Source organism: Nematolebias whitei, chromosome 6, assembly GCF_014905685.2.
Source record: "Nematolebias whitei isolate Nwh7 chromosome 6, NemWhi1, whole genome shotgun sequence".
Lineage (NCBI taxonomy): Eukaryota > Metazoa > Chordata > Actinopteri > Cyprinodontiformes > Rivulidae > Nematolebias > Nematolebias whitei.
The window spans coordinates 22,285,287-22,312,026 of record NC_056503.1 but is presented as its reverse complement, the minus strand read 5'-3'; the positions used below and the strand labels follow the sequence as shown (position 1 = coordinate 22,312,026).

The window sequence follows — 26,740 nt, the reverse complement described above, 5'->3', positions numbered from 1 at the left end:
CACATTAATTTGCATTTTATTGTGAAACGTGATACTTGGTTTTCTCTCACTCTGGCAGCTCGCTGTGTGTGTGAGGATTTATGAAAGCCCCTTTCCAAACATCTGTACCGATTGGCGAACTCTTACATTTTTTTGTTGGCTCACAACAAAAGAGGTGATTACTGGGCCTGTTATTGTGGTGCTAAATGTGTGGAGATATTTAGAGGGACCGGGATACGGCCAAGCATCAAAACATCAAACAGCTGCATGAATAAAATCCAGAACATGAAGAAATTCTTGGTAAATTTCCATGGAGAGCTTTGTGCGAGTGCACAGCCTGTAAAATATGTGGCCTCGGGCCTTATCGGGTGCTGCTGTGAATGTGCAGCTCGGGGCCTTATCAGTGCTGATGTAAGCATTCCTTCTAACTGAGATAAGGTGGCTGCATATCGCCCGCCAGGGGCAACCAAATCACGCCAGTCGACTTGAGAATGTGGTAAATGAGAAAATAAGCATGGCTGTGAATCAGAAGTGCTGTTTGTATTCAGTAGTACTTCTGCCAACTGAATGAGGTCAGGATACGTGTTACAAAGTGTGTGTGGTGCTATGGATCCCAATACTACTTTTGCTTTAAAGGAACAAGAATATTTATTTACGTAAGAGAATATGTTGGGTTTTTAGGTTTACACAGTGAACACGTGTATGTTCTGTTCTGTTGTTACTTGTTGCTGCCAACTGTGACTGTATTATGGCTCAGACAATACCAGACAGATAATGACATGATGCACTGGTGTTTTCCCAGTTACTGTAATACAGCTTGTGAGTATAACCGTCACGTCCTGTTTCATTGCAACCGCCACAACAAATATTTAGAATTTTCTACTTCCGTTTAGCTCGCATGATACTTCTGTTGCTCTACAACAGGAAACAACCCTCCGAGGGAAATGCTTCCTGTTCACCATAAGATCATCTTCATCTTCATGAAATGTTGCACAATGAAGTCGCTGCAGCCGAACTTTGACGTAGCCAAAGAATGACTGATGTAGGTTCAGTGAATAGCAGCATTGTTTTCCTTCAGTCCTTCATTCTACATTGTATCCAACTAGATGTTGTCACAGCCATGTTCCTGATCTCTCATGTGTCACTTCCAAAGGATTAGACGTCCCAGCAGAGTCAGGTTCTGACACCACTTTTCCTTCTTGTGAGCTGTTGTCTACTCCACAGCTCGAGCCGGCCAACATGCAGCTGAATTTCATTTCATTTTGGACCAGGTTCTCCAGGACTAAGGAAGAAAACAAGAAGAAATCAGGAGAAACAGTTGCTGTTTACAGAGTTTTAACAAGCTGAATTACTGTTTGTGAGCTTTAAGTTTAAAATGTTTAATCCTTTTTGAAGTGATGTTCTGTCAACTAGGCATCAGTAGTACCCGGTCACGTTCTGGATAACTGGTTCTGGTTATCTTCTGGGGCCAGTTTGTTTCACAGCCAGTAGTTAAAAAAAACATGTAAATATTCATATATGATAAACACACACACACATATACACACACACACACACATTCTTGTAAACATACTTTTTTGGGACTTTGCATTGACTTCCAATCATTTTCTATAGTCTAACCCTGACCCTTACCCTAAACCTAACCATTACTAGTACATGCGTAACCCTAACCCATCTGCAATTCACACCTTAGTCCTAAACCTAACCCTCCAACAAAACTTCTCCTTTTGGGGACCTGGCTTTGTTTCAAAGTCAAAGTTTTTTTATTTGTCATCCACATGTGTTGGAATGAAACTGTGTACACAGGGTCTCAGTTACATCCAACAAAAGTATAAGTTGTAAATAAAAACAGTAATAAGATCTAAGATATAAAGTAAGAAATACACTAAACTAAGAATACTCTAAGCACAAATAGTACAAAAACAATACGCTGAACAACCGAAGCACAAACATGAGTCTGTGTGCGCAGATGAGTACGAATGAACACAGCAGCGTGAAATAAATCAGCAGCATGAGATCAGCAGCGTGGATAGTCAGCAGCACATATCAACAAAGTGGCATTATAGTGATTTTTCTTCTTCTTCACAGTGATAATCCTGAGGAGGGATTTGGTCCCCATAAAGAGCAGTTGGTTCCCACAATGCATGTTTTTTCGTAAAATTGGTCCCTACAAGATAACCTGAAACAAACACACACACACACCCAACACACACACACACACACATTTCAACACTAAAATAAAATGAAAGAAGATACACAGCCCTGAGAGGAGCTGTTAGAGGATAAAAGGACATCAGCGAGAACATTGTTGACTTTCTCACCATTAAAAAGTGCACAAGCAAACGTATGAGGCCTAAGACCATAAAACACAGTCATTTCTCTGCTAAAATATGGGGATGAATACAGGAATAAAGTTGGATATAATGAGGTGAGAAGTTGCCCCCTCCTCCCCAAAAAAGAAGTGTTATAAGAAAAAATATATAAAGGTTAAGCTGCACGAGTGTCCTCGACAGATAATACTGGTGACAGTTACACCACTTTTGATAACAAACACCCACTGCCTGTCACTGTCAGGGTAAATAGACATATGTACATAGGAGGTGGTGATCAGAAGGTCGCTGGCTCGACTCCCGGGACCGACAACATCAATGTGTGGGTGGAAAAGGTGAAACACCCACACCTGCCTCCACCCTCATTTGCCCCAGTTTGGGCCCTTGAGCAAGGCTCTTAACCCCCACCATCTGCTCCCAAAACAAGACTCTCTTGAAAACGAGTCTGCATGACTCAGTGTGACTACCTGCATAAATAAAGGTTAAACAAAAATAAATGTATGTACCATGTGATATTTCATTACATAATAATCCTTATGATGATTCATTTCAGTCACTGTGAACTGTCAGAATGAAACTACAATAGTTCATTTTGATGTTATTGCAGAAGACTGTTGGTCAATTAAAGCCCTCAGGTTCTCCTGATGCTTTCTTCCCACTATAGGGTCCTTTGTTTTGACTCTTATTAATAGCAGTTTGTCCTCAGGGGTGGTCCCTGAATATTTCAAATGTGCAACTGCGCAACCTCTGATTTTAAAATAGGACTAGATACTGCTGCTCTTGTGAATTTTAGGCCTATATCTAAACTAACTTTTATCTCAAAAATCCTCAGGAAGATAGTTTTTATTCAAGTAATGGCTTTTCTGGAGAAACATAATATCCTTGAGGTTTTCCAATCTGGTTTTAAAACCTTACACAGCACAGAATCGGCTCTTTTAAGAGTTTTTTGTGATTTTTTTTTTTTTTTATAACTGACTCTGGGGACTGTGTTATTCTTGGATTTTAGATTTAACTGCAGCATTTGATACAGTGGACCATGAACTTTTAATCTCCCACTTGAATCAGTGGGTGGGGGGTGCAGCACTGGAGTGGTTCAGGTCATACTTAACAGATCGAAGATTTTGTGTCAGTCTTGGGGACTTTGTGTCCTCCGTTGCTCGACTCTCATGTGGGGTCCCCCAGAGCTCAGTCCTGAGCCCTCTACTCTTGTCTCTTGCTTGCACTTGGTTCCATACTTAGGAAGCATGGTATTTTCTTCCATTGTTATGCGGATGACAGTCAGATTTATGTTCTTCTTAAAAAAAACAGATCTGCACTCTGTCGATCCGTTGCTCAAGTGTCTTGACGACATGATGATGGATCTAAGCTTTTCAAATTTCATTGAGAAAAAAAGACAGAAGTGATGGTTTTTAGTTGTGCTTTATAAATAAAGTTGGATTGGATTATAATACTTTTTAATGTGATTATCTGTAAGAGGATAGAGGAGAAGTCATGGTTCATCATCTTTTGTTTGTTCAAGACTTTTGAACGTTATGGTAGACATTTGTGATTTGTTCCCTGGGAGTCCTTGAGAGATGCTTGTTCTCCACGACTCCTCTGCGCCTCTATCTGCAGTTGGCTGGTGGCAACCAAGAGGAGATGGGGGGAACTGCGATCAGGGGTTTCTATAAAACTAGCCAGCTTTCTTCAAGAGGTCAGAATGGGTCAGATTCCTGGAGCAAAGGACAAGGCATTAATAAGTTCTGTATTTGTGATGCATTGTCTCTCTGTGGGTCTAACTTCAAAGCTTTGTAATGAATGTGATGAGGTCTACACCTGATTGCCTGTGAATTTTTTTTTGTATGACATCACCATTACCAGCACCATCAGCCGTGACATCAGTCATATAGCACAGAGGATATAGAAATGGCAAAAGTCTTCACCTAGGTTTAGATAAAGGTTAGCTAATGCATTGTTCTTTCACACAAGTATGTCATTTTAACTGTTTTTTTCATAAGCCTAAAAGAAAACAATAAAATGTGTCTCTTGGGTGAGCAATTAATCTAGACTGAATGAAGACTTTTGCCCTTTTCTCCACACTTTGAGTTTTTTGACTGCTCTCTCTGCTGTTAAATAAAGTACTAATTGTTGACAACTATTTGACAGAACATCACTTCAAAAATATCTAAACTATCTCTTTAGATGGAACAAAAATACATGTTTAAGATGATTCTACACACGTCATAACCCTTGGATGTAATATCACCAGGAACTGTGACATTCTGTAGCTCAGTTCACCCTGATGACTTACGCCTGTGCACCGTCTTGTTGACCATACTGAAGCCTTGGTCTGGGTTCTTGCTCAAGTCAATGTAGTAGTAGAACTTGAGTTCCTGTGGGTACTGAGAGTAGGACAGGTTCTGAAGCATGGGGATCATTCTGTTGGACATGGGCCCCTCTGATAAAGTCTGGTGCATCATATAATTACACCAGTCGTCCTGCACAAAGCTGGGGGTGATAAGCAGGGCCCGTATGTGGCTGTCTGCCACTGCCTTGCAAAACTCTGTGGAAATGGCTCCTCCTGGACAGGTGTCCCTTTGCCACAAGAAGCATCGGAGGCTGCGTGGCGCCTCCTCCAGGAACAAGACCAGGCGTGTGGCCTCTTCAATGTCAGTGTGGGCAGAGCTGTGGCACACAAATACATCATATTTCCGTTTCCATCTCAGCTCTGAGTTCAGTGCAATATTTAACTGCTGTGGTTTACAATGACTGGTCCTTACGGACGTCGATGTGGATGACACGCTGCTGATGGACACCACCGAGTTTTCAGCATTTATGCCCTTGTCGTGTTGGGTTGATTTAGTTTTTCTAGGTTTAAATAAATTTTGGAACCAACCTGTAAGACAAAACAAAACAGTATATGACACTGACGACCTGGTTGTGTGTTTTCAGATCTACAGTCTCTATGCTAATTTAGCAATAACAACAAAAACAAAAACCTTTATGATTAGCTCAGGAATTCAAAAACTCTAAATTTAAAAGGTGAAATTCCTCTAGAACAGTCTTTAACGGTTACAGTTCATGTTTAAGTAAAACTTGCTTTCCTTGAAGTAATACTGCCCAACATACTGCATTCCAGAGTATTAAACAAGCATATCACACAATCACTTAGTGCTTGTAGTATAAGTTGTGAATGACTCTCATCCACTACTAAACCAAGTTTTAGCTCTATCTGTAAAAATGACTGGGTCATGTATGGCCATTTTTGTGTTTTTAAAGGTTTATTATTTGTAGCAACTATCTTGGTGGCTGGTGATCAACATAGAGTACAGTTAATAAAAGGAAATAAAATGAAATCAAGATTTTAATATCAAAATAGGTGTTCCACAAGGCTCCTGTGTGGAACCATTGCTCTTTTTGCTTGCCTGAGAGTTGCATTTTTTCAGTGACAAATGTATGCAAATGATATTATTGTTTAAATAAATACTACACAACTGGCCACATGGTTATTGAACAAGCAAATTGTGTGATAATGTTACAATGAACTAAGAATTTTTTTTTAAAATATCTGAACTGCATCAAAATTGAGTTGTACATGTGAAGTCGGTATTTTTTTTTTTTTTTTTTACTGTTGGAATCTTAAAAGTTGATGAGCTCCATTATCTAGGGGTTGTGTTGGACCCTCATTCTAAATTTGAGCCTCACTGGAGACAGGACCAGATTGCTGTGACCCAGAACAGGAAAATGCAGATGAAGAAAATGGATGGATGGATGGCTTAAACATCAAAAAATCCTTCTCTTAAAAATGAAATTTTAAAATAAGGCAAAGAAATACAGAAAGATAAAGAGCAGCATCAATGTATTTCAAGTAAAAGGAGGGCGTCCAGTGGAGCATGATGAGTCTCTGATTGAGTCTGCGTTTCCTGTTGACTAAAACAATTTATAGTTTTGGATGTTGTCCATGATGGAAAAGTGTTCAGAAACACCATCTTCCCTGTTGCAAAATGATCCGGCTCTCATTTAAGAATTCAGATGTTCTTCTGAAGGATTTATCCAACTTCCAGCTCTACACACCACAACAGAAAACAGCCATAGATGTCACAGCAAGAACTGACTCTTGAACTTCCTGTGGAAACCAGAGAGCTTTTCCCATGCGGCTGCATTCACAGTTATTTATAGTTATTAATCCTTCCCAGTTGGTCTACAAGGCAGGTCCTGAGCTGAGAATTTCAACAATTTTTCCCATACAATGTGTTTGGGGGTAGTTTACATCCAGTTACTGAAAAATTACTGGAAGTAAGTCAAGACATGTATGACTGTTACTGATTTAAAATGACTTAATTGTTGCAAATTACCAGTAAGGTAATCTTTACATGAGAATTAAGTTTCTGACATGTCACTCACCATGCATGTTGTTAGTACCATCATGCCTGTTCAGCTAAAGTCCAAACCTCTTCCTGTAAAATGAGACCTGATGCTCCACGGTGAAGAGTGCATGCCCTCCATGCATATAACTCAGCGAAAGTGGCTGAACAGACTGAAGCAAACAAAGTAACTGTCATCACCCTCAAAAAAGAGGAAGTTACTGTTTGCTGGAAGAGACGCCCAGAACTCTGCACTCATATTTCAAATGCAAAGTCCGTCAAATGTTACACCTCAGTGAGCTGAGAATTAACACTTTGTTCCAAACAACCGCAACAAAAAGCACAGCTTGTTATCTGTGTGGCACGCACCAAAACCAGTAACACTATGGGTTAGGGTAGGAACGTAGACCAACCGGTAAACAGAGAGTTTTGCCTTACATCTCAGCTCTCTCTTCACCACAACAGACCGGTACAGAGTCCGCAAAACTGCAGATGCTGCACCAGTTCTTGTCCTAATTTCTATTATTTGTTAAAATGTTAAACCAACTGTTTCCTTTTTAGAAGAACTTCAGTATTTCTATTTTCTCTGTTTGAAAACAAAACATCTACTAAGTTCAACATTTTTCAGTCAGGTCATCTGGGCAGCTTCTTTTTTTGTGCTGAAACGTTTTGCCTTCGATCCGGAAGGCTTCATCAGTCAAGGAAACACACAACACAAAACTGATTCTTCCCCCAACAGCGTACCCAGATGACCTGACTGAAAAATGTTGGATTGTATACCTGGATTATTGCGCATGGACTTTGTTATCTACTAAGTTGTTCACCTTTTGAAATAATATTACTGGTTACGCTCATACATATTTCCACATTGTTGCCATAACTTCACATTGTTGATTATTATTCACAGATGTAAAATAAATTTACAGACATTGTGATAACCAACCGGGTTTTGTGTGTTTAATTCAAATGAGGGGGATTACAGAATGCCAAGAACCCACCATTATTTTAATCAAGGTAATGGTGTTCAGACCTTTACTTTTGTATATCTTTACACAGACATCCACACCTCCAGATGCAGGAAGAGGGCCACCTGCATCATGAAGAACCCCACTCACCCAGCACACACAATTTTTGTCCCGCTCCCCTCAGGCAGGAGGCTGTGGAGCATTAAGTGTAGAACCACTAGATTGAGGAGCAGCTTCTACCCTGAAGCTGTTAGACTCATGAATCCCTATTCAGAATTATCAATGTGAAGGAAAAAAAAATCACTGTAATGCAACTTTGATTGGTGATATGTGCTGCTGATTATTCATGCTGCTGATCTCATGCTGTTGATTGTTTCCTGCTGCTGTATTCATTCATTCATACTCATCCACCCACAAAGACTCATGCTTGTGCTGCTGTTGTTCAGTGTATTGTTTTGCACTATTAGCCACTAGTGTATATCTTAAATTTTTTAGTGTACCATTTGGTGTTTGCTTAGTATATATCTTCACTGAGGTTGAATGAAATCAGGTTGAAAATATTTGCTTATTTGATTAAATATTGCTTAGGGGATTTTTGTGTGTATGTGTGTGTCTGTGTGTGCATTTGTGGTAGTGGTGGTAATTTAAATGTCTAAAAAAAGTAAATAATCTAAAATTTAGTTGCTGTGGCCATTATTACTGGACAAATGGTGGACTCATGATTTGTAGACAAAGATGTGGTGTTTGTGGGGAAGCTTGTAGTTTGTATTTGTATGAGTGCTTTTTTCATTCAACCTTTATTTATACAGGTTATTCTCATTGAGTCACGAGGACTCATTTACAAGAGAGACATGTTTCAAACAAAAAAAAAAAAACACAGATGAGGTACACACAGCAATGAACATTCATATAAAAGTGTATAAAATGAAAAGTAAATAAAATAAATGCTATAAAACAAAATAAAAAACGTGCTTAATTATAAAACAGTGTAAAATACTGACAGGAACATGCCTGCATTGATTTTTGCCTTGAACATAACAGTTGTTTAAAATTCCTTAGGGAGATCAAAGTTGAGAGCTTCAGACCTTTTTGCAAGGTATTTCAGGATACAGGAGCAGAGTAAGAGAAGACGCTTTTGGCAAGTTCAGTCCGCAATGAGGGAACACTGCATGTAATGATGTCTTGGGAGCGCACGCTGTGGCTGCACTGACGAAGTGACATGTAGAAGATGTTTGAAGGCAACAGACCAAGAAGTGATTTAAAGATGAAAATGTACCAGTGTGAGAGTCTACGTGAAGTTAATGATGACCAGTTAACCAGTGAATACAGGGTGCAATGATGAGTATGGTAGTTACAGCTAGTTATGAATCTAAGTGCATTGTGATAGGCAGCATCCAACATTTGTGAGGTGCTTGCAGGAGCATTCATGTAAATAATGTCACCATAGTCAATGGATGGAAGAAAAGTAGCTACAAGGTTTCCTAGCATTCAGGATTAGATAAATGGTAAACGGACTGTACTTGTATAGCGCCTTTCTATCTTCTTTAAACACTCATATCAGAGCTTTAAATCACATTCATACACCGATGAGACACACATCGGAGGCAACGAGGGATTCAGTGTCTTGCACAGGGACACTTGGGCATGTGACTGCTGGTGGATTCAAACCTCCAACTCTTGCATTGGAGGACAACTGCTCTAACCACTCAGCCACAGCCGCCCAGGACAGGATCTATTTCTGAAAAAGAAACCCAGTTTTACTTTCAACTTCTTTACCAAGGTTTCAACATGTGGCTTAAAAGAGAGAAGTGCATTGACCAAGATTGCCAAGTATTTGTAAGAATCAAAAACTCAGTAGGACTGGATAATGTCAAATGCAGACTGTAAACGCTGGAAAACCTTACTGTTTTAGCTCAACAATAAACAACTGTGTCGTAAATAAATGTAAGGATGCATCAGGAATTATCCGACCTACCGGTACATTACCGTACTTTCCGCCATACACGTCTCACCGCCGTATAAGTCGCATCAGTCCAAATATGCCAAATAAAGTGGAAAAACAAAAAAACATGTTGCTTCGCCGTATAAGTCGCATCTATTATGCGTCACCGCTGACCCGTCGTGTTTGTTATGCGTCACTGCTGACCACCCAGAAATGTGGGACGGTGTTGCGCCAAAAATTGATTGGCTGCCAAATGGCGGCCGCAGGAGCGTGCACAGGAGGACTTTAACAAGACTTTAACAAGATTAACACTTAAAAACAATTATTTGTTTGCTCGAAATTCTAGCAAAGGTGCGTCTCAGTTGAACATTTCCTTAATAAATGTACTTTAACAGTAAAATCAGCTGCATTTCAAAAGCCGATTTGCGGCAGCGCAGAGGGACGACTCGCTGTGCAGTTCTTCAAAATTTAACAAGATAACCATCTAAAAAAATTTGTTGTTTGCTCAAAATTATAATATAATAATAATAATAATTTTATTTAAAAAGCGCCTTTCAGGACACCAAAGGACACTTTACAGTAAGAAACATATCAGAAAGATTGTGTAAAAACAAACAACAAGCACAGTGCAAAGATCAACAGGAATAAATTGAAATACAAAGTATAAAATACATAAAGAATATAAAATGCATACAGAATATAAAATACATACAGAATATGAAATACATACAGAATATGAAATACATACAGAATATAAAATGCATACAGAATATAAAATACATACAGAATATGAAATACATACAGAATATGAAATACATACAGAATATAAAATACATACAGAATATGAAATACATACAGAATATGAAATACATACAGCAAAGTTAAGGGTAATCGAGTCTAAAGAGATGTGTTTTCAGAGCAGTTTTGAATATAGAAAGAGAGGTGGTGTTTCTTAAGTCAGGGGGTAGAGAGTTCCAGAGATGAGGAGCAGAGCAGGTGAAGGCCCTGCTCTCCATGGTGGAGAGGTGGGCAGAGGGTACATGGAGGTGTAGTGAAGAGGAGGATCTGAGAGAGCGAGAGGGGATGGAGATGTGTAGGAGGTCAGATAGGTAAGGAGGAGCAAGGTTGTGAATAGCTTTGAATGTGAGAAGAAGAATTTTGAAGACAATGTGTAATTTAACCGGGAGCCAGTGGAGCTGCTGCAGGACTGGAGTGATGTGGTTATAGGAGGAGGTTTGAGTGATGACACGGGCAGCTGAGTTCTGGACCAATTGTAGCTTCTGGAGAGATTTGTTGGGGAGGCCATAAAGAAGGAGTTGCAGTAGTCAATCCGGGAAGTCACAAGACTGTGCACAAGGATGGCTGTGGAGCGGGGTGTGAGAGAAGGGCTAACACGGTTAATATTTCTGAGATGGAAATGGGCAAACTGAATTATAGCAAAGGTGTGTCTCAGTTTAACTTGTCCTTAATAAATGCACTTTAACAGTAAAGAGCTGCATTTCAAAAGCCGATTCGCGACTGCTGCAGGTGCGTGCAAGGGAGGACTTTAACAAGAATTTAACAAGATTAACGCTTAAATACAATTACTTGTTTGCTCAAAATTATAACAAAGGTGTGTCTCAGTTTCTTCTTTCCTTTAATAAATGCACTTTAACTGTTAAATCAGCTGCATTTCACCTGGGCAACATGGCGAAGTGCAGCTGATTTGACGTTTGCTCCAGGAGTTCCAGAGGGAGACAAAAGTGGCTTGGTGTGGCAAGCCAAGTGTCTCATTAATAGCCACTTTTACCGATTAACACTTGGCTTGCCATATTAGTTGGGAGTACCCTCTAGCGGCTGAAAATGGCAGTGTTCAATATTTTCCATGTCAGAATGATTGAAATTGTCAGATCTCAACCAAAAATTGGGTTATAAATATGGGGGAGAAAAACATAAATAAGTCGCTTCGAAGTGGATTGAACCTGGGACCTGGAAGTCCCAGGTTCGATCCACAGTCATTGCACATCTTGTGGTGTCTCTGACCAGCACACCCTATCCCCAAATGCTCCCTGAGCTGCCCACTGCACCACTGGTGGTGGATGGGTTAAATGCAAAGAGCCAATTTCGCTGGTAGGTTAGTTTCTCAGGGTAGCCTGTTTTGTTACTACAGAAGGTTATCTGGTGCAGAGGATACTGTGTGATAAAAGTGCAGTGATGCAGTCAAAACAAACCCATGGTACTCCGTGTGTAACACCCCAACAAGGACAGCACAAGGATCCTGGTTTGACATAAAAACTGTACTAAAATGATTAAACATTAAATAAATTGATAAATAAAAGTGATTTTGTTTTAAGAGTACTAAGAATGGAGAGTTCGTTTGTCATTTATGGATTTTACTAAACATTTCAGTGAAAAAAGGAAGAATAACAAGCGCACCGCCTTACACATTTCCGTTTCCGGTAAAACACCGGAAGAAGCGTCATTTCCGGGGACATCATCTGACGTGTCAAACGGTTTTCCACCGGCTTTGGGATTTTACTTGGGGGTATTTATCATACGTATTATTATTTCTGGTAAGAATTGAACATTTTCCGTCATGTAGCACAGGAGACTTTCTTTTCGGGGCTTCCATTTTTCCCAGTTTATCTTTTTCTGTGTGTGTTCTCGTTAAATCCAGATCCGTGGTGACAAGATGCTGGATTTCTTCACCATCTTCAGCAAAGGGGGGATAGTGCTGTGGTGTTTTCAGGGAGCCGGGGTCACTGAGTCTTTCACGGGGCCAGTGAACGCTTTGATCCGCTCGGTCATCCTGCAGGTGAGGGCTTTACTGTCAAACTGTCAGCGCCTAATGCTAAGCTAATGCTAACTGTTGGCGTCATGCTAACAGCAGGTAAACAAGCTTCTTAGATTTTAGAGAACTAAGATATGTTTTCTGTTAGATGAGTTTTATTATAACCTCTGCTTCAGTGATTTTACTCATGTTCTTTAGGCCACATATCTAAGAACACCCGTGGAGCTCGTGTTCAGTTCAGGTGTCATGCTCTTTCTCCTCAGGAGCGAGGTGGGAACAACTCATTTACCCACGAAGCTCTGAGTCTGAAATACAAACTGGACAATGAGTTCGAGCTGATTTTTGTGGTAAGTCCGTGAGGTGCACATTTCAATAACTGGCTAAAATATAAAAACCAAGGTGCTTGTTTAGTCTATTTGTACTGTCACAAATCAATTCACAAGTTTATTTTAATTTTTCTGTCTGACGTCCAGGTGGGTTTTCAAAAGATCCTTACGCTGACGTATGTGGACAAGTTTATAAATGATGTCCAGCGTCACTTCAGGGATCGTTATAAAAACGAGCTGGAGCACAAAGGTGCCATGAAGCTTCTCAACAGCACCTGTGAGTTTGAAGAGGCCTTCAACGAACTCCTCAGGTAAACAGAAAAATACTCAAACTTTGTCACGGCTGAATCCTTAATTTAGCAACTGTTGTTTTCTCCTAATGTTTGAACACAACTAATGTTACCAACATCTCTGATGTACTGCTCTGAGTCATATACCAGGTTAAGACCAACACTGTTGAAAGTGTTGCAGATATAGTTATTTGTCAAGTAAATGTTCACACTTTTCCTCATTTTGAAGTTGCGCTATTTATTTCCAGTAGTGTTACTGTGTCATGTAACACCATCATGCCTAGTTACTTTAATGCATCATTTCTTTATTATTTTTATTTTTATTCGTCTGTACCTGCAGAAAAAGATGAGATGGCTTTATATGCTGTAATATAATGACACATGCTGTTACTTTAAAACACGACCCTTTAAACAGAACTGTATCTGATTTATGTGTTTGGTAATCTGATCACGAAAGGGGAGCTTTTGTTTGGTCTCATTATGTTCAGGGCCCTTGATGATCACATTCTGTTAGCCATTTATTGACCCCTCTGTCTGAGGTCCCGTCACTGTGGTCAACACAAGAATCTAGACATCTGTGGTACACTTCAGTTTGTGTATGTAACACAGTCCATTTATACGAATTGTCTTCTTCTTTCTGCACCCTTTTCATTCAATGTTTTTTTTTATTCTTTTTGATACATTTGTTTATTTTAAATGAATTACATATTAGTAAATAAATATTAGTAAATATAAGTGAATACAGTCGGAACCAATATATTACATACCTGCAAACTTGTCACTTCGGCAGAATTCGCCAATTTCAAACGGTGTCATTTATGTGAATCATCTAAAGGTGTGGTAGATGGCATAATTTCCCATTGCCTGGACTTTACCATCAAGGTTTCTGTCTACAATAGAACATCTTTCTATCAATCAAGATAGATGATGGAGAAATCGTTCCCATGGGTGAAGGAAACTGGTCTACGTTATAACTAGTCACTTCTAATGTTGGACACTGTTAGCTTTGAGATAAGTCTTGTTATCTGCCAACGATGTAATATAATATGCTGTGTAAATTAAACTTGATTTAGCAAAAAAAAACTACTTTAGCAACATTATGCTTGTCGTAATCCGTTAACTTTTCCAACATAACGTTCTCTGTAATGGAAAGCTTGTCAGCATGTAATGCTAGCTAGGCTATTGGCTAATATCAGTGAAATGTGTGCTAACGTTAGCCTACAATGTTACTCGGTTCTATGCGAGTAATTTTGGGAAGGCTATCTCTAATGCGTCCTTATTGATGTCCCATAATAACGCGTCATTGTCATAAGATCAGAGAAATTAAAACAAACAAATAACGTTGGTGCCAATGAAACACAACACACGGGTGTTTTGTTTTAAGTGATCAACACATCTGTTCTGGTGGATCATTAGGGAAATAAATAGGGCAGAAATGGTGGAGCAAGAGCGTGTGACACGAAAGAGGCGCTTGGGAACGGGCCCTTGAAACGCTTGTCCAGGCCAAAACATTTCAGAAATGAGTTTTTGCCGTTGGCAAAATGCTATATTTGGTTTTTCTGGTTGGCTTGCTGCTGTTGTTGCTTGTTTATTTTTTACTTGACTATCCATCTTTCCTATGTTTGTCCTAATTAAATAAGGATATGTTAGTAAATGTCTTTTTACCTGAAGCATGATGTTAAAAACCACAACCCCACTCCCCAATACAGGCGCAGGGTTTGTCACCTTTTTCCTCCCTTCTGAGTTTGCAGGTATGCTATTAGAAAATGCTAACTAGTAAAAAGATCACTCAAGATTTTGCCCAGAAGCTGATATCCAGCATGCTGAGGTGAACTGCAGGTCTTAAAAAACAGAAGGGTTAATACTGTAAATATTAGGTCTTTGTTTAAACTGGATATGCTTGTCAATAAAAAGTTAAAATATAAGGAATGCTTATAATTGTGCTTCATTATACCGTATAAACATCTGACAAAAGGTTCCACAAAAAGAGGCTGCAAACTTTGAAAACCAAAATTTGTGCCATTTTCAAAACTGTCCTCGACTGTAGAACATCGATGAATAATTCACAGAAAACCATTTGTTCATTGGTCAAAAGTACATCTGTGACTGCAGCGACAAGGCTTCAAGTTCAACTTGAGGTAGCAGATCTTAATATTAGAAGAGCAGCGTGTCGTGAAAATGGTTCCTGGAGACACAGGGGTCACACATGCCGGGTGGACTCCACCAGGCGTCTTTAAACTGGGTGTAAACCAGTTATGGTGCGGTGCGCTTGTGATTGGATCACCAAACATTAACGCCTGTTGTAAATAATGAGGTTTTTAAAAAGTTTATTTCAGTGAGAGCTGTTTTTTTTTAACGTTGTCCGGAGGTAAAGTCGTCTCTGTGCTGTTTGAGACGATCTGTTCTGGAAGATTCAGAGCTGCGGCCCTAAACCAGTTTCCTTCTGTTCACTCTGACTTAAACCAACCCATTTAACTCCAGGATGGCCGAAGAGAGCAGTAAGAGCCGAAGCCCCGCTCCCATGAGGACCTTCAATATGTCCGAGAAATCCCAGAAAACTGTGAAGTCCATGATCGAAACGAAGGGTGGGGACAAGGGCAAGGAACAGGGGGGCAAAAAGAATAAAAATACTAAAAAGGGGGGTAAGTGCTGCTCGTGATGGTCCTAAAAAGCTCATCCTGAACGTTGGCGCTCTTTGGTTTTGATGTGTCGTGTGTGTTAGCTCCTGCAGCTGAGCCTGTCAAAGTGGATCAGGGAAAGGCTCCTCCCACTGACAAGAAGACCGCCGTGAACGGTACCCAGGACCTGACTCCTGAGGAGATCCTGCAAAGAAACAGAGAGAACTTTATCCGCAAGCGCACGATGGGAACCTCTGACAAACAAATGTAAATCAGCTGATAGTTTTACCTTCTTACGCAGCTGGCACAGAAAGTTGTACAGAATCATCTGCATCAAAGCCGTTAGAATAATTTAATTTTTCTTATATCTCTGTTAGCATCAAGTCCCCAAAGCCTCAAAAGCCACGAGAGAAACAGAACCGTGTTTGGGCCAACGCTGGCAGCAGCACCAAGGAGCTGGATTACAGCTACAAGAATGGAGCTGATTCTCCTGATGATGGAGAAAAGAATCTGGAGGCCCAGTTTGGCCCGGTACGTGCACGCCCCACTCCACCTTCACAGGTTCTCACTTTCATGTGGCTGGAGTTGAAGGTCTTTGTTGTGTTTCAGGAGATGCAGGTGAGCTCCATGAAAGGAGACCTGCTGTCTGTGGACTACGAGTCCAGTGAGGAGGAGGAGATGGAGGAAGAGGAGGAGGAGGAGGAGGGTGTGGTCGTCAGTGAAACGAGCAAGACGAGGTAACAAAGTCTTTGTGTAGTTTACGCTGGAACCTGAACAAGTCCTCAGTTTAGTCCTTGTTTTTCTCAGCCCCAGAAAAGGAGGTGGTTTTGGGGGAATGTTTGGGATGCTGAAGGGTCTGGTGGGCTCGAAGAGCCTGTCCCGGGAGGACATGGAGCCGGTGCTGGAGAAGATGAGGGACCACCTCATCGGTACGATTTCCCGTGTCTTTCACCCGGTGTCTGAGTTCTGAAGTCGTCATCGTTTCTTTTCCTCCTGGGTTCACAGCGAAGAATGTAGCAGCCGACATCGCCTCCCAGCTGTGTGACTCTGTGGCCAAAAAACTGGAGGGGAGAGTCATGGGCACATTCACCAGTGAGTACCCCCCACTGATATTTATCCCCGTCATCTTGTGACTACTGTCAACTTTCTGGAGGAAGGAATGTATTCATGCTGATAAACATGAAGTTCCCCTCAGTTTTCACAGAATAAATTTTATACGCCCGTCGAAGGATGGACTTGTTCTAGTCCCTGTCTGTCCGTCATCTTTCACTTGTCTGGACCATAACATCTGATCCGTTCAAGATAATTTAACAAAACTTGATATGACTGTTTATCACCACTACAGAGTGTCGTGTAATCTTCCTCGCCACAGCTTCAAGGTTAAGGTCAAATATCAAAGTCAAACCGTATACAAGGTCTTTGCTTGTTTGGGCCGTATTGCTGTATATCAGTGGTACCCAGCCCATGTCCTTGTGGAACACCATCCTGCATGTTTTACTTGTTTCTCTGCTCCAACACACCTGATTCAGTCATTGAATTACTTCCTCATGTTCTGCAGAAGCCTGTTAAAAATCCATTTATTAAAATCAGGTGTGTCGGAGCAGAGAAACCGCTAAAGCATGCAGGATGGTGTTCCTCAAGGACCAGGGTTGAGAACCCTTGCTAAGTCCATGTAATTTGCTTTATGAGGTGCTCTTCTTAAACTGCTGCTCAGTCAGGATGTTTGCTTGAAATAAAATTAAAAATGCGTCAAATGAAGGCAACAGTTGCAGACTTTCACACACTGCAGTTGTGTGATGGTGCTGTGGTGTGTGTGAGAAATCCATTGATGTGTGTGTGTGTGTGTGCAGCTGTGGCCTCAACAGTAAAGCAGGCCCTGCAGGACTCCCTGGTGCAGATCCTGCAGCCCAAACGCAGGGTGGACATCCTGAGAGATGTCATGGAGGCGCAGCACCAGCGGAGGCCTTTTGTCATCACGTTCTGTGGAGTCAATGGAGTTGGAAAGTCTACAAACCTGGCAAAGGTGAGTTTGCTCTTTTGTGATCGTTTGACCTAATTGTGTGTGAGGCTGCGTTATGGAAGTGTTCACTGAAAGAGACTGTTGCTCTGAACACCAGACAGTTACTGCAATGTCTCTAGTTCTTGTAGTTTTTAAATCTATACACTTCCTGTTGGTATATCCAGGGCTATTCAACAAAATGCTCAGGGGGCCACAGCTTCTGAAAGCCAGCTGCTCGGGGGGCCGGACATCCAGCGACTCATTATATTTAAAAAAAAAACCAAGTTTTACAATGATCTGTTACCTTTTTAAATGTTTATTTTATTGCATTGAATCAAATGCAATAAACAGAATCCAAAACCAAAAATTTTTCATTTTATTTTGTTTTTATGAAGTGGGCCAGATTGAAGTCACCTGCGGGCCGGAAATGGCCCGGGGGGCCACCAGTTGAATAGCCCTAGTACTGACCAAGAACTTGTTTGAAGGATTGCAAGTCCTCTCTGACGTAACATCCTCGCAGCAGTCTGCAGTGTTTACGGTCAAAACAGCCATTTCTGCCCCTTTGTTCACTAAATTAAACGTGTTCTGAGCCACAATACCTGCTACAACTGGGATTCTCAACTGGTGGCACACAGGCCACTTTAAGTTCGTTGGAGGGCGCTTTTCTGGACAGTAGGGGTAACTTTATAAAATTAAAATATCTAATGAATTTTAATATTTATTGCTATTTTTACACTAAGACAAAATAAAATATGAGATTCTTGTAAAGATGGAAAAAATAAAATAGTTTTTGCCCAATTTCTAAAAACTAAAACAAACTATGCAGGCCTATGCGATTTTAATTTTAATTTTATTTTTTGTAGAAAAATTAAGTATCTTACTTTGAAAAAAAAATAAAGCATAAAGTGAAAGTATGTTTAACTCCTTGTAATGTTCCTAGTATTCATATATCTTCAAACTTAATTACAGGAAAACAGCGAAAACTAGCCATTTTAGTTGTTGTTATAACAACAACCAATAAAATTCAGTTTTATTTCAGTTTTGGTCAAAGCTTGAAAGAGCCACTGCAGAGGAACCAAAGAGCCACATGTGGCTCCAGAGCCGCAGGTTGCAGACCCCTGGGGGAGGAGCTGCAGAGTCCACCTCAGGGACAGTGAGGTCTAGATTTCCCTCCTTGACATTTTGTCTCCAGTCTGATGGATTAATAGAAGAAAATTAATAAATATTTAAAAAGTCTTTTCTTAGAGGTCTTTGTCGCACCTAGAGTGTCCGTGAAAGGACGATGCGGCTGTTATTAAATATTACAGTGTGAAAAGTCCAAACGGATTAGAAACTGCGTCTTGTTTCTGATCCGGTAACTTTGACATCAACATGCTGCTCTGACCCGCTCCCTGTCTGCCTCCAGATCTCCTACTGGCTGATAGAGAACGGTTTCAGCGTGCTCATCGCAGCCTGCGACACGTTTCGTGCCGGAGCTGTGGAGCAGCTTCGCACTCACCAGCGCCGCCTGAACTCCCTGCACCCCCCAGAGAAGCATGGCGGGTGCACCATGGTCCAGCTCTACGAGAAGGGCTACGGGAAGGATGCAGCTGGGATCGCTATGGAAGCCATTTCCTACGGTAAAACGTTTCCCCTCAGAGGCTCCTTCATATGTTCTGAGAGGACTGGACCTCCGTGTTCGTTGGAGGTCCGCACATGTTCACCATATCTGCCGTCCCTCAGCTCGGAACCAGGCTTTTGACGTGGTGCTGGTGGACACGGCTGGGCGGATGCAGGACAACGCCCCCCTGATGACCGCTCTGGCCAAGTTGATCGCTGTCAACGTGCCAGATTTAGTTCTGTTTGTCGGGGAAGCTTTGGTGGGCAACGAGGCCGTTGATCAGCTGGTAAGACTCCCCATGAAGTTGGATGTTGTGTGTGGGGGGGTGGGGGGGGTCAGACTCAATGATTTAATGCAGATGACAATAAAAAAGTCTTATAAAATGTAGGTGTTTTGTTTAGGCAGTTCAATACATTAGGATTTAAACTCTATTGTGGTCAAACACAGTTACTGTTGTCCTGAAATTTTATTGACTTTATTTAATCAGGAAGTCCCTAAAGTGAACCGTTTTTTTTTCTCCAAGGGAGGCCTGGTCCAGAAGAAGTTACAAAGTAAAACTAACATCAGAGTACAAAAGCAAAATAAAACGAGTCTGAATCAACACAGAACTAAATCCAGCTGGAGATCAAAAGTTGTCACAGAAGCTCACTACAAGGTCCATAACAGCTTTTCAATTGAACACCTTTCAAATTGCACAACTAGGAATACTCTGCACATTTAGTCAAATACACGTGCACAAATCACCTGCTGTGCACGGACTGTGATCTGTACGGGCCATGTTAGAAAAGTCTTTATAATAACTCAGTAAATCTGGCAGGGCTCAGATGTCCCAGCTTTTCACCAGCCTTGAACGCAGCGTTACCTTTTGAGTCTTTAGCAGTAAGAGTCTCAAAAGTCTTGTGCACAGGCAAGCTGATCCGTGCACATCAGGTGATTTGTGCACATGTGTTTGACCATTTGTATGTGCAGAATATTCCTACTAGAAAAAACTGTTTATGCATTTGTAAAACTTGCGGTACGCTTGTGTATCACACTGAATGCACACAAACATTGTAAGCTTGTGTGACTACTTTTGAGACAAATGTATCTCCGTAGCTAGAGTCGCACTGTTTAATGCAGGGGTGGCCACACTTTTCATCATGCGAGCTACTTTTAAAATGACCAAGTCAAAGTGATCTACTTTAAGGCTCTGATTACACAAGAACAACCTCTGGAAACGTTTGTGTTCTTTCAATGTTTATTGGGGGTAATAAACAAAAAAATGAGCAGGTTTACACGAAAACGCTGTAGTTTCCGTGTCAGTCGGGTTGCCAGATAAGAAATTCTGAACTATAGTACTGTGGCTTTAAAATAATAGTATTTTGACTTAAACTGTCAAATGTGCTGAGTAAAGATATTCTAAGATGAGCGGTGTGTTGTGTTTGTTGAACATATGCACAGAAAAGGAGGGCGTAAACAAGACATTTTACATTTATCTGGCAACCCTGATGCTGGCGCTCAGCTGCGTTCATTGTGCATGACAGTTGCGTCCAAACAGATGAATACACTAACGTCTCTAGTTTTGCTCCTACATGCTGTAAAAGGGTGAGCAGCACAAAAACGCTGCTCCCTGACATTTATTCTAACTGTTGTTAGTGCAGAAAACTTTAGACTGCAGCCGCCTGTAGTGCGCATGTGTGACTTCACACTTGGGGAGCATTTCACACCTCCATGGTGGGGTCCCTCCAAATATCTCCACTCTGAGACCTGGATTCAGAAACCTCAGAAGGAGGGCTGTGGTCGGAGAAATGAACATTTCACATGAAATGAAAGTCAGATTACTGAACTTGGCCCTTTTTAAATCGACGCGTAAGACTTTTTTTTTTTATTCCATCAGGCTTTTAGTACTTAAATGTGTGGTGACGTTCCTGTTTCTCTTTATTTTATTGTGTTTTTCTTGCTTTTAACTTGTCGTGTTAATTACTGTTTTTGTTAAGCACTTTGGTCACCATCATCGTGGTTGTGTAAAGCGCTATAGAAATGAATGAATGAGCCACAGCAGAAAGGCTGCTGTTTCATGTTGTGTAAACGGGGCCGCAGACTGGCTGCCCTGTACATCAGTCAAGTGACAAATTTCATATATGGATGGATGGATGGATGGTAGGCTGATGTCTTGTTTTTTTAATGCCATGGATCTACCCATAATGCCTTTGCGATGACTGTTAGATCATGATCAAAGTACTGAGCTCCCCTGGTTGAATGGTTTCAGGACTGTAGATGTTAATTGTCCAGCAGAGGGCAGCGTCGCTCCAATGTTCTGCTCTTCAGTTAGACAGGTTGTTTCCACTGACCCCCCCCCCCCCCCCCCCCCCCCCCCCACACCCCCCCTCCCCCCTCTCCCTCTGACCTTCATTTGATGCATCAAAACCCCGCAGGTCACGTTTCACCTGAATAATTGTGTGTTTGGTCCTCGTGTCCTCAGGTGAAGTTTAATCAGGCTCTGGCCGACCACTCCATGTCGGAGAAGCCCCGCCTCATAGACGGGATCGTCCTCACCAAGTTCGACACCATCGACGATAAGGTCCATAAATATCCAAAACTAATTTTAACCGCAGACTGTTCTGAGCAGCCAATGATTTGTTCATAAATATGCTGCAGTTGGGAAGCTGATAGCTCTTCATGCGTCATGTGCCCCCCCCACAGGTGGGTGCAGCCATCTCCATGACCTACATCACAGGCCAGCCTATTGTGTTCGTGGGCACGGGTCAGACCTACAACGACCTGCGCAGCTTGAACGCCCGCGCCGTGGTCGGCGCCCTGATGAAGGCCTAGACCCGCTCCACCTTCATTCACCGGTTCTGAGAAGCCGACCGTACGTGTTCCAGAACCGCTGCCTGCCCACGCTCGTGTCCTGCCCCTCTGTGCATCAAACAAAGGAACTCGATTCTCCAAGTGCAGGGCACACATCACACCTCAACAGAACGTGTCCTGACAGAACCAGAACCTCCCTTCAGATTATTCGTTCCAGCCGTTGGGCCAAATTAAAACGCACCTGAAAATCAGCTGACTAAAGACGTTCGAGCTGGACCTTGACTGAACCACCAGGTTACACCCAGAACGGACCCGTGATGCATTCAGAGTTTCATCTTCTTTATGAAACAGGAAGTGACCTGTTCCAGAGGAGAACTTGGAGCCATGGTGCTTCTCTGGTGTTCTCCTGTTTAACAAACATGATGTCATTATCTGGCCTCTAAGAACACAAACAGATAAAATAAATTCAGAAATATGAAGTTCAGTCTCACTTTTTAAGTTAATGCTTTTAGAACTATTTATTTCCCTCAGAAAGCTTTTCAAACAATTTACTGCTTTCTTTAATAAAATCCAGACTTTGCTGCTTCAGTTTACCAATAAAGAATGATTTTTTTTTAATGATTTTTTAGTTTTGTCAGAATGTCAGTACTATGTGCTCCATTAAAGTTCTGGGACTCTTTAAATGAATTCCCCTTCGGTTTGATTTATTCTTCACTGATCAGAACAAATCTGTTGGAGAGCAGCTCACATACTTTCAACTCTTCTATGAGAATGTGAACCTTTCTAAATAAAGCTGCCAAGACGGCATGAACGACGGGACTTATTTTGTTGCTGAGGGTGCTACAGCGTATCTATGGGTGATGAGAAGTAAAACGTTAAATATGAAATATGCCACCAATGTTAAGTAAGTTAATTCAGTTATTTTTATAAAGATGACCCGTTAAGTGTCCAGCTTTTCTCACAGCTATAATCAACACGACAAACAAGATACCATTTTTATTATTTTTAAAATAACTTATTCCAGAGATGCATGCAAGATAAAAAAAAATAATACAAAAAGCTTACAAAGGATATTTGTTGCAGATGAACAGCTCTGCAGTGAAATCTCTCCTGCTCGTTCCATTAAAGCCACTCGTTTTCAGCAGAGGCGCTTCATATCCAAATCTGAATATTTGTTTTGTGAATCTTCAGAAGACCCCAAAACTACCTGAATTATTCCGCTTCTGCTCATTTTATTCCAAGTCTTTAAAAGAAATGATTGATAAAATCAGAACGACTTCCACTCGGAACAAATCTCAGCTGACCCGAGGAGTAAAACGGATCAAACACTGTGGTAATAACAGCTGAAATACACAGATTGTAATAAATACTCGCAAAACAAAGTGGATCCGTTTGTGTGCTGAAGGTGATAATACTGTACTGTTTGTTTTTTCATGTCAGCACAAAGAAAGTTGGAAAAACGCTTCGACTCACGATCTACCAGCAAGCAGAACTGAGTCTCGTCACTTTCCTTTTTAGTTGAAAAAGTCTTAATGAAAATGGCCGCTCCATCCAAGTCGTAGAGCAGCGTTCAGTCCTAACCTTGGAGGAGGTTTTTCTGTGTGCAGAAGCCGTTCTGCTGTTCCTCCACATGTGGGGACGGAGACCCTGTGGACAAAAAAACATTTAAAATCCACCTCACAGTGGAAGCTCATTGAAGTCACATGAAGCAGATCTGTCCCGGTGGTCGAACTCGAGCTCTGAAACAGACGAGATGATTCAAGCTTGAATCGAGACTGAAGTTTGTTGATTCCTACAAATACTTGGGTATCTTGGTCAATTCGCACCTCTCTTTTAAGCTTCACGTGGAAAACTTGGTAAGGAAACTGAAAATTAAACTGGGTTTCTTTTTCAGAAATAGATCCTGTCTAACTCTGAATGCTAAGAAACACCTTGTATCTGTGACTTTCCTTCCCTCCATTGATTACGGTGACATTATTTACATGAACGCTCCTACAAGAACCCTGCAGATGTTGGATGCTGTCTTTCATGGTGCACTAAGATTCATAACTGGCTGCAACTATCGTACCCACCACTGCACCCTGTATTCACTGGTTAACTGGACATCAATAACTTCACACAGACTCTCTCACTGGTACATTTTCATCTTTAAATCACTTCTTGGTCTGTTGTCTTCATACATCTCCTCCTACATGTCTCTGCGTGAGTGCAGCTACAGCGTGCGCTCTCAGGACATTATTACCTGCAGTGTTCCCTCAGTGCAGACTGAACTTAACAAAAGGGTCTTCTACTCTGCTCTTGTTTCCTGGAATATCTTGCAAAAAGGCTTGAAGCTCTCGACCTTGACCTCTAAGTGGCTTCAAACATCTGCTAAGTTCCTGTCAAAAACCAATGCAGACATGTTCCTGCTTTTAGTTTTCTACATTGCCTTACAACCTAGCTGTTTTATATTTTTTTGTTTCATTTTTTAATACCATTTTCTTTCACTTGTTCTTCTCAACTTGTATGCTTCCTTTAATGATTGTCCACTGTTGTCATTGCTTTGTTAAAATCAGGTCTTTCTTGTAAATGAGTCCCAGAGGCTCAATGGGATTAACTTGTCTAAATAAAGGTTGAATGTAGGGACACATTAGACAAACAACCATTCCAACGTTCACCAAGAGACAGTTTAGTTACCAATGAACCTGACATGTTTTTGGTTTGTGGGAGGAAACACCTGCAGGCATGAGGAGAAGGTTGACTCCAAAAATGTTGCACTCGGTGTGTGTTGAGGATAAGGCTCAGCTACTACCACACCACATTTTAGCTCAGTACCTGCTATTTCTGTGTTTTCTAATGTCAGGTGACTGCGGTGGCCATCTTGAATTAGGTGAAATCAAAAATTAATCAGCTGTAGATGTCAAATTGTTTTCAGAAATTTGTCCAGTCATTCATGAGATATTTTGCTAACAGAAAGAGAGTTGAATCCAACAGGTAGTTTTTATTTTTCCTCACTCACTCTCAAGCAAGCCAGATGCTTTTCTTCCCTCTCCTGCCTCCCTCCTGCTTTTGTGCTCTCTGTCCTGTGTATCGGAGCTTCTATTTACACATCTTCCGAATCGTAAATTACTCTCATGGATTTGGTCAGCTGGACTTTCAACGCAACTGATAAAAAAACATTTCAACCAAGCAACAGGGTCCTGGAGAACACTCATGCCCCGCTGAGAGACACGCAGCAGGGTACGTCATGGATATGTTGTGCCTTTCTGTATTGTCTCAGGAGGATGCAGAAGATCACTGGACTTATGATAGCAGGGTTTCTGCTTCTTGGCACCGTCAGATACCTGTTATCGGCTAGAAGACGGCGGCGGCAGCTTCGGCCATGGCAAAGCTGCTGACCTGAAGGATCAGTTTGTGCTTTGAGCTCTCAGACTCCGCTCATTTATGAGCTCAGCCGTAAGATGGAAGCGATTTATAAGAATCGTAGGCCACTTGCAGCTTTGGAACTCGTCAGCATATTGGGACTTGAAGCAGGCCGACTTATCAAATTTCTCCTGGGATGTGTGTAAACTAAGAAGGCTCTGCTCTATCCATTCCCCGCGCAACCCTTCTGTGAACGCTTATCAGAGCTGTACCGGCTGACACCAACATCTTATTAGGACTGTGGTGCTATCTGGAAGTGCTTCATGGACAAATCTCACCGTCTTGTCATCAAATGCATGTAATGTGTCTATAAATGTGCTTGCTGGTATTTTTTGATGTCTTAAATCATGTCCTGACAAGGACATGGTGTGAAGAGATATTTTTTTGTAATACCACTATCCTCTCCTCATGGTCTTTCCCCTTTTCCATCTAAAGAATAAGGGGCCGCACTCCTAGGAGCTGCAGCCACGTGCACTCCGCCCATCTTTTGGTTGACTGTACAGAATATAATCTCGCTGTACTCTGGTGCAATGATAATAAAGCTTATTCTGATTCTGATTTTGAAGGAGTTAGTGGTCAGAGTATAACCTGCAGAAGACCTTTAGCTACTACCACCCCAAACACCTGAGGTTAATATCTACATCGCCAGTTCTAAAACGTTGGGACGTTGTGTAAAATGTAAATAAAAACAAAATGTAATGATCAACAGATCTCCATCCATCCACTCATCCATCCAGCCATCCATCCATTATCTTTTACCTGCTACTTCTTTTCTGGGTCAGGGGGTCACTGCCGCTCATATCCAGCAGTCACTGTGCGAGAGGCGGGGGACACCCTGGACAGGTCACAAGTCCATCACAGGGCTCTGCAGGTCTCATAAATCCACATTTTTTTCCCACAATAGAAAATAGATGTTTGAAATGTTGGGGAAAAAAACTTTTTTTTTTTAATTTGTAGCAAAACACATCTCAAAAGAGTTGGGACAAAAGTCTGTAGAAATAAGAAACATCTGGAGGAGCAATTTGCATTTTATGAAGGTTAATTAGTTACAGGTCAGTGAGAGGACTGAGAATGAAAAATACTTTTTTTGAGAGGCTGAATCTGTCAGAAGTAAAGATGAGAAGAGGCTCAGCAGTGTGTCTGACGCTAGAGGAACAATTTCAGAATAAAGATCCTGAATGAAAGACTTTAATCTGCATCATCTGCAGTTCATAATCTCTTCAACAGATTAGAATAATCTGTAGAAATCTCTGAGCTCAAAGGACGAGGCCCTCAGGGGCCACTGCATTAAAACCAGGTCCGGTTCTGTTCTGGACCATGCTACATTAAAACCAGGTCCGGTTCTGTTCTGGACCATGCTACATTAAAACCAGGTCTGGTTCTGTT

The 26,740-nt window shown here is 41.4% G+C and overlaps 3 protein-coding genes across 4 annotated transcripts in view; 1 reads left to right on the top strand and 2 right to left on the bottom strand.

Annotated features, from left to right (window-relative positions):
* Positions 1-1,091: 1,091 nt before the first annotated feature.
* Positions 1,092-6,850, bottom strand: LOC119410850 (toll-interleukin 1 receptor (TIR) domain containing adaptor protein). The gene is given in 4 exon segments (XM_037677770.1): positions 1,092-1,261; positions 4,600-5,184; positions 6,693-6,769; positions 6,771-6,850. Coding segments are annotated over 4 exon segments (912 nt in total).
* Positions 6,851-12,013: 5,163 nt separating this feature from the next.
* On the top strand, positions 12,014-22,259 carry srpra (SRP receptor subunit alpha). Of its 2 annotated transcripts, none has more exons than XM_037678109.1 (15): positions 12,014-12,083; positions 12,216-12,353; positions 12,593-12,676; positions 12,803-12,966; positions 15,427-15,587; positions 15,668-15,830; positions 15,941-16,094; positions 16,173-16,300; positions 16,371-16,492; positions 16,569-16,655; positions 17,414-17,586; positions 18,968-19,181; positions 19,285-19,448; positions 21,624-21,722; positions 21,845-22,259. In XM_037678109.1, the coding sequence occupies exons 2-15, from the start codon at positions 12,231-12,233 to the stop codon at positions 21,971-21,973; spliced, it is 1,965 nt and encodes a 654-aa protein (XP_037534037.1). In that variant the 5' UTR covers positions 12,014-12,083; positions 12,216-12,230; the 3' UTR covers positions 21,974-22,259. The 2 variants fall into 2 exon arrangements, with proteins under 2 accessions (XP_037534037.1, XP_037534036.1); XM_037678108.1 differs by having other exon boundaries at positions 12,014-12,111.
* Positions 22,260-23,528: 1,269 nt separating this feature from the next.
* Positions 23,529-26,740, bottom strand: part of fam118b (family with sequence similarity 118 member B) — an 18,889-nt gene continuing 15,677 nt past the window's right edge. The window contains exon 7 of the mRNA XM_037678107.1: positions 23,529-23,599. Coding sequence (XP_037534035.1) covers positions 23,529-23,599 — 71 coding nt within the window. The remainder of the gene's footprint in view (positions 23,600-26,740) is intronic.

Coding starts and splice junctions, on each gene's coding strand:
- srpra (XM_037678109.1), top strand. CDS start 12,231: ATGCTGGATTTCTTCACCATCTTCAGCAAAGGGGGGATAGTGCTGTGG. Junction 16,095..16,172: donor TGGAGGCCCAGTTTGGCCCG/GTACGTGCACGC, acceptor GTTGTGTTTCAG/GAGATGCAGGTGAGCTCCAT. Junction 17,587..18,967: donor AGTCTACAAACCTGGCAAAG/GTGAGTTTGCTC, acceptor GTCTGCCTCCAG/ATCTCCTACTGGCTGATAGA.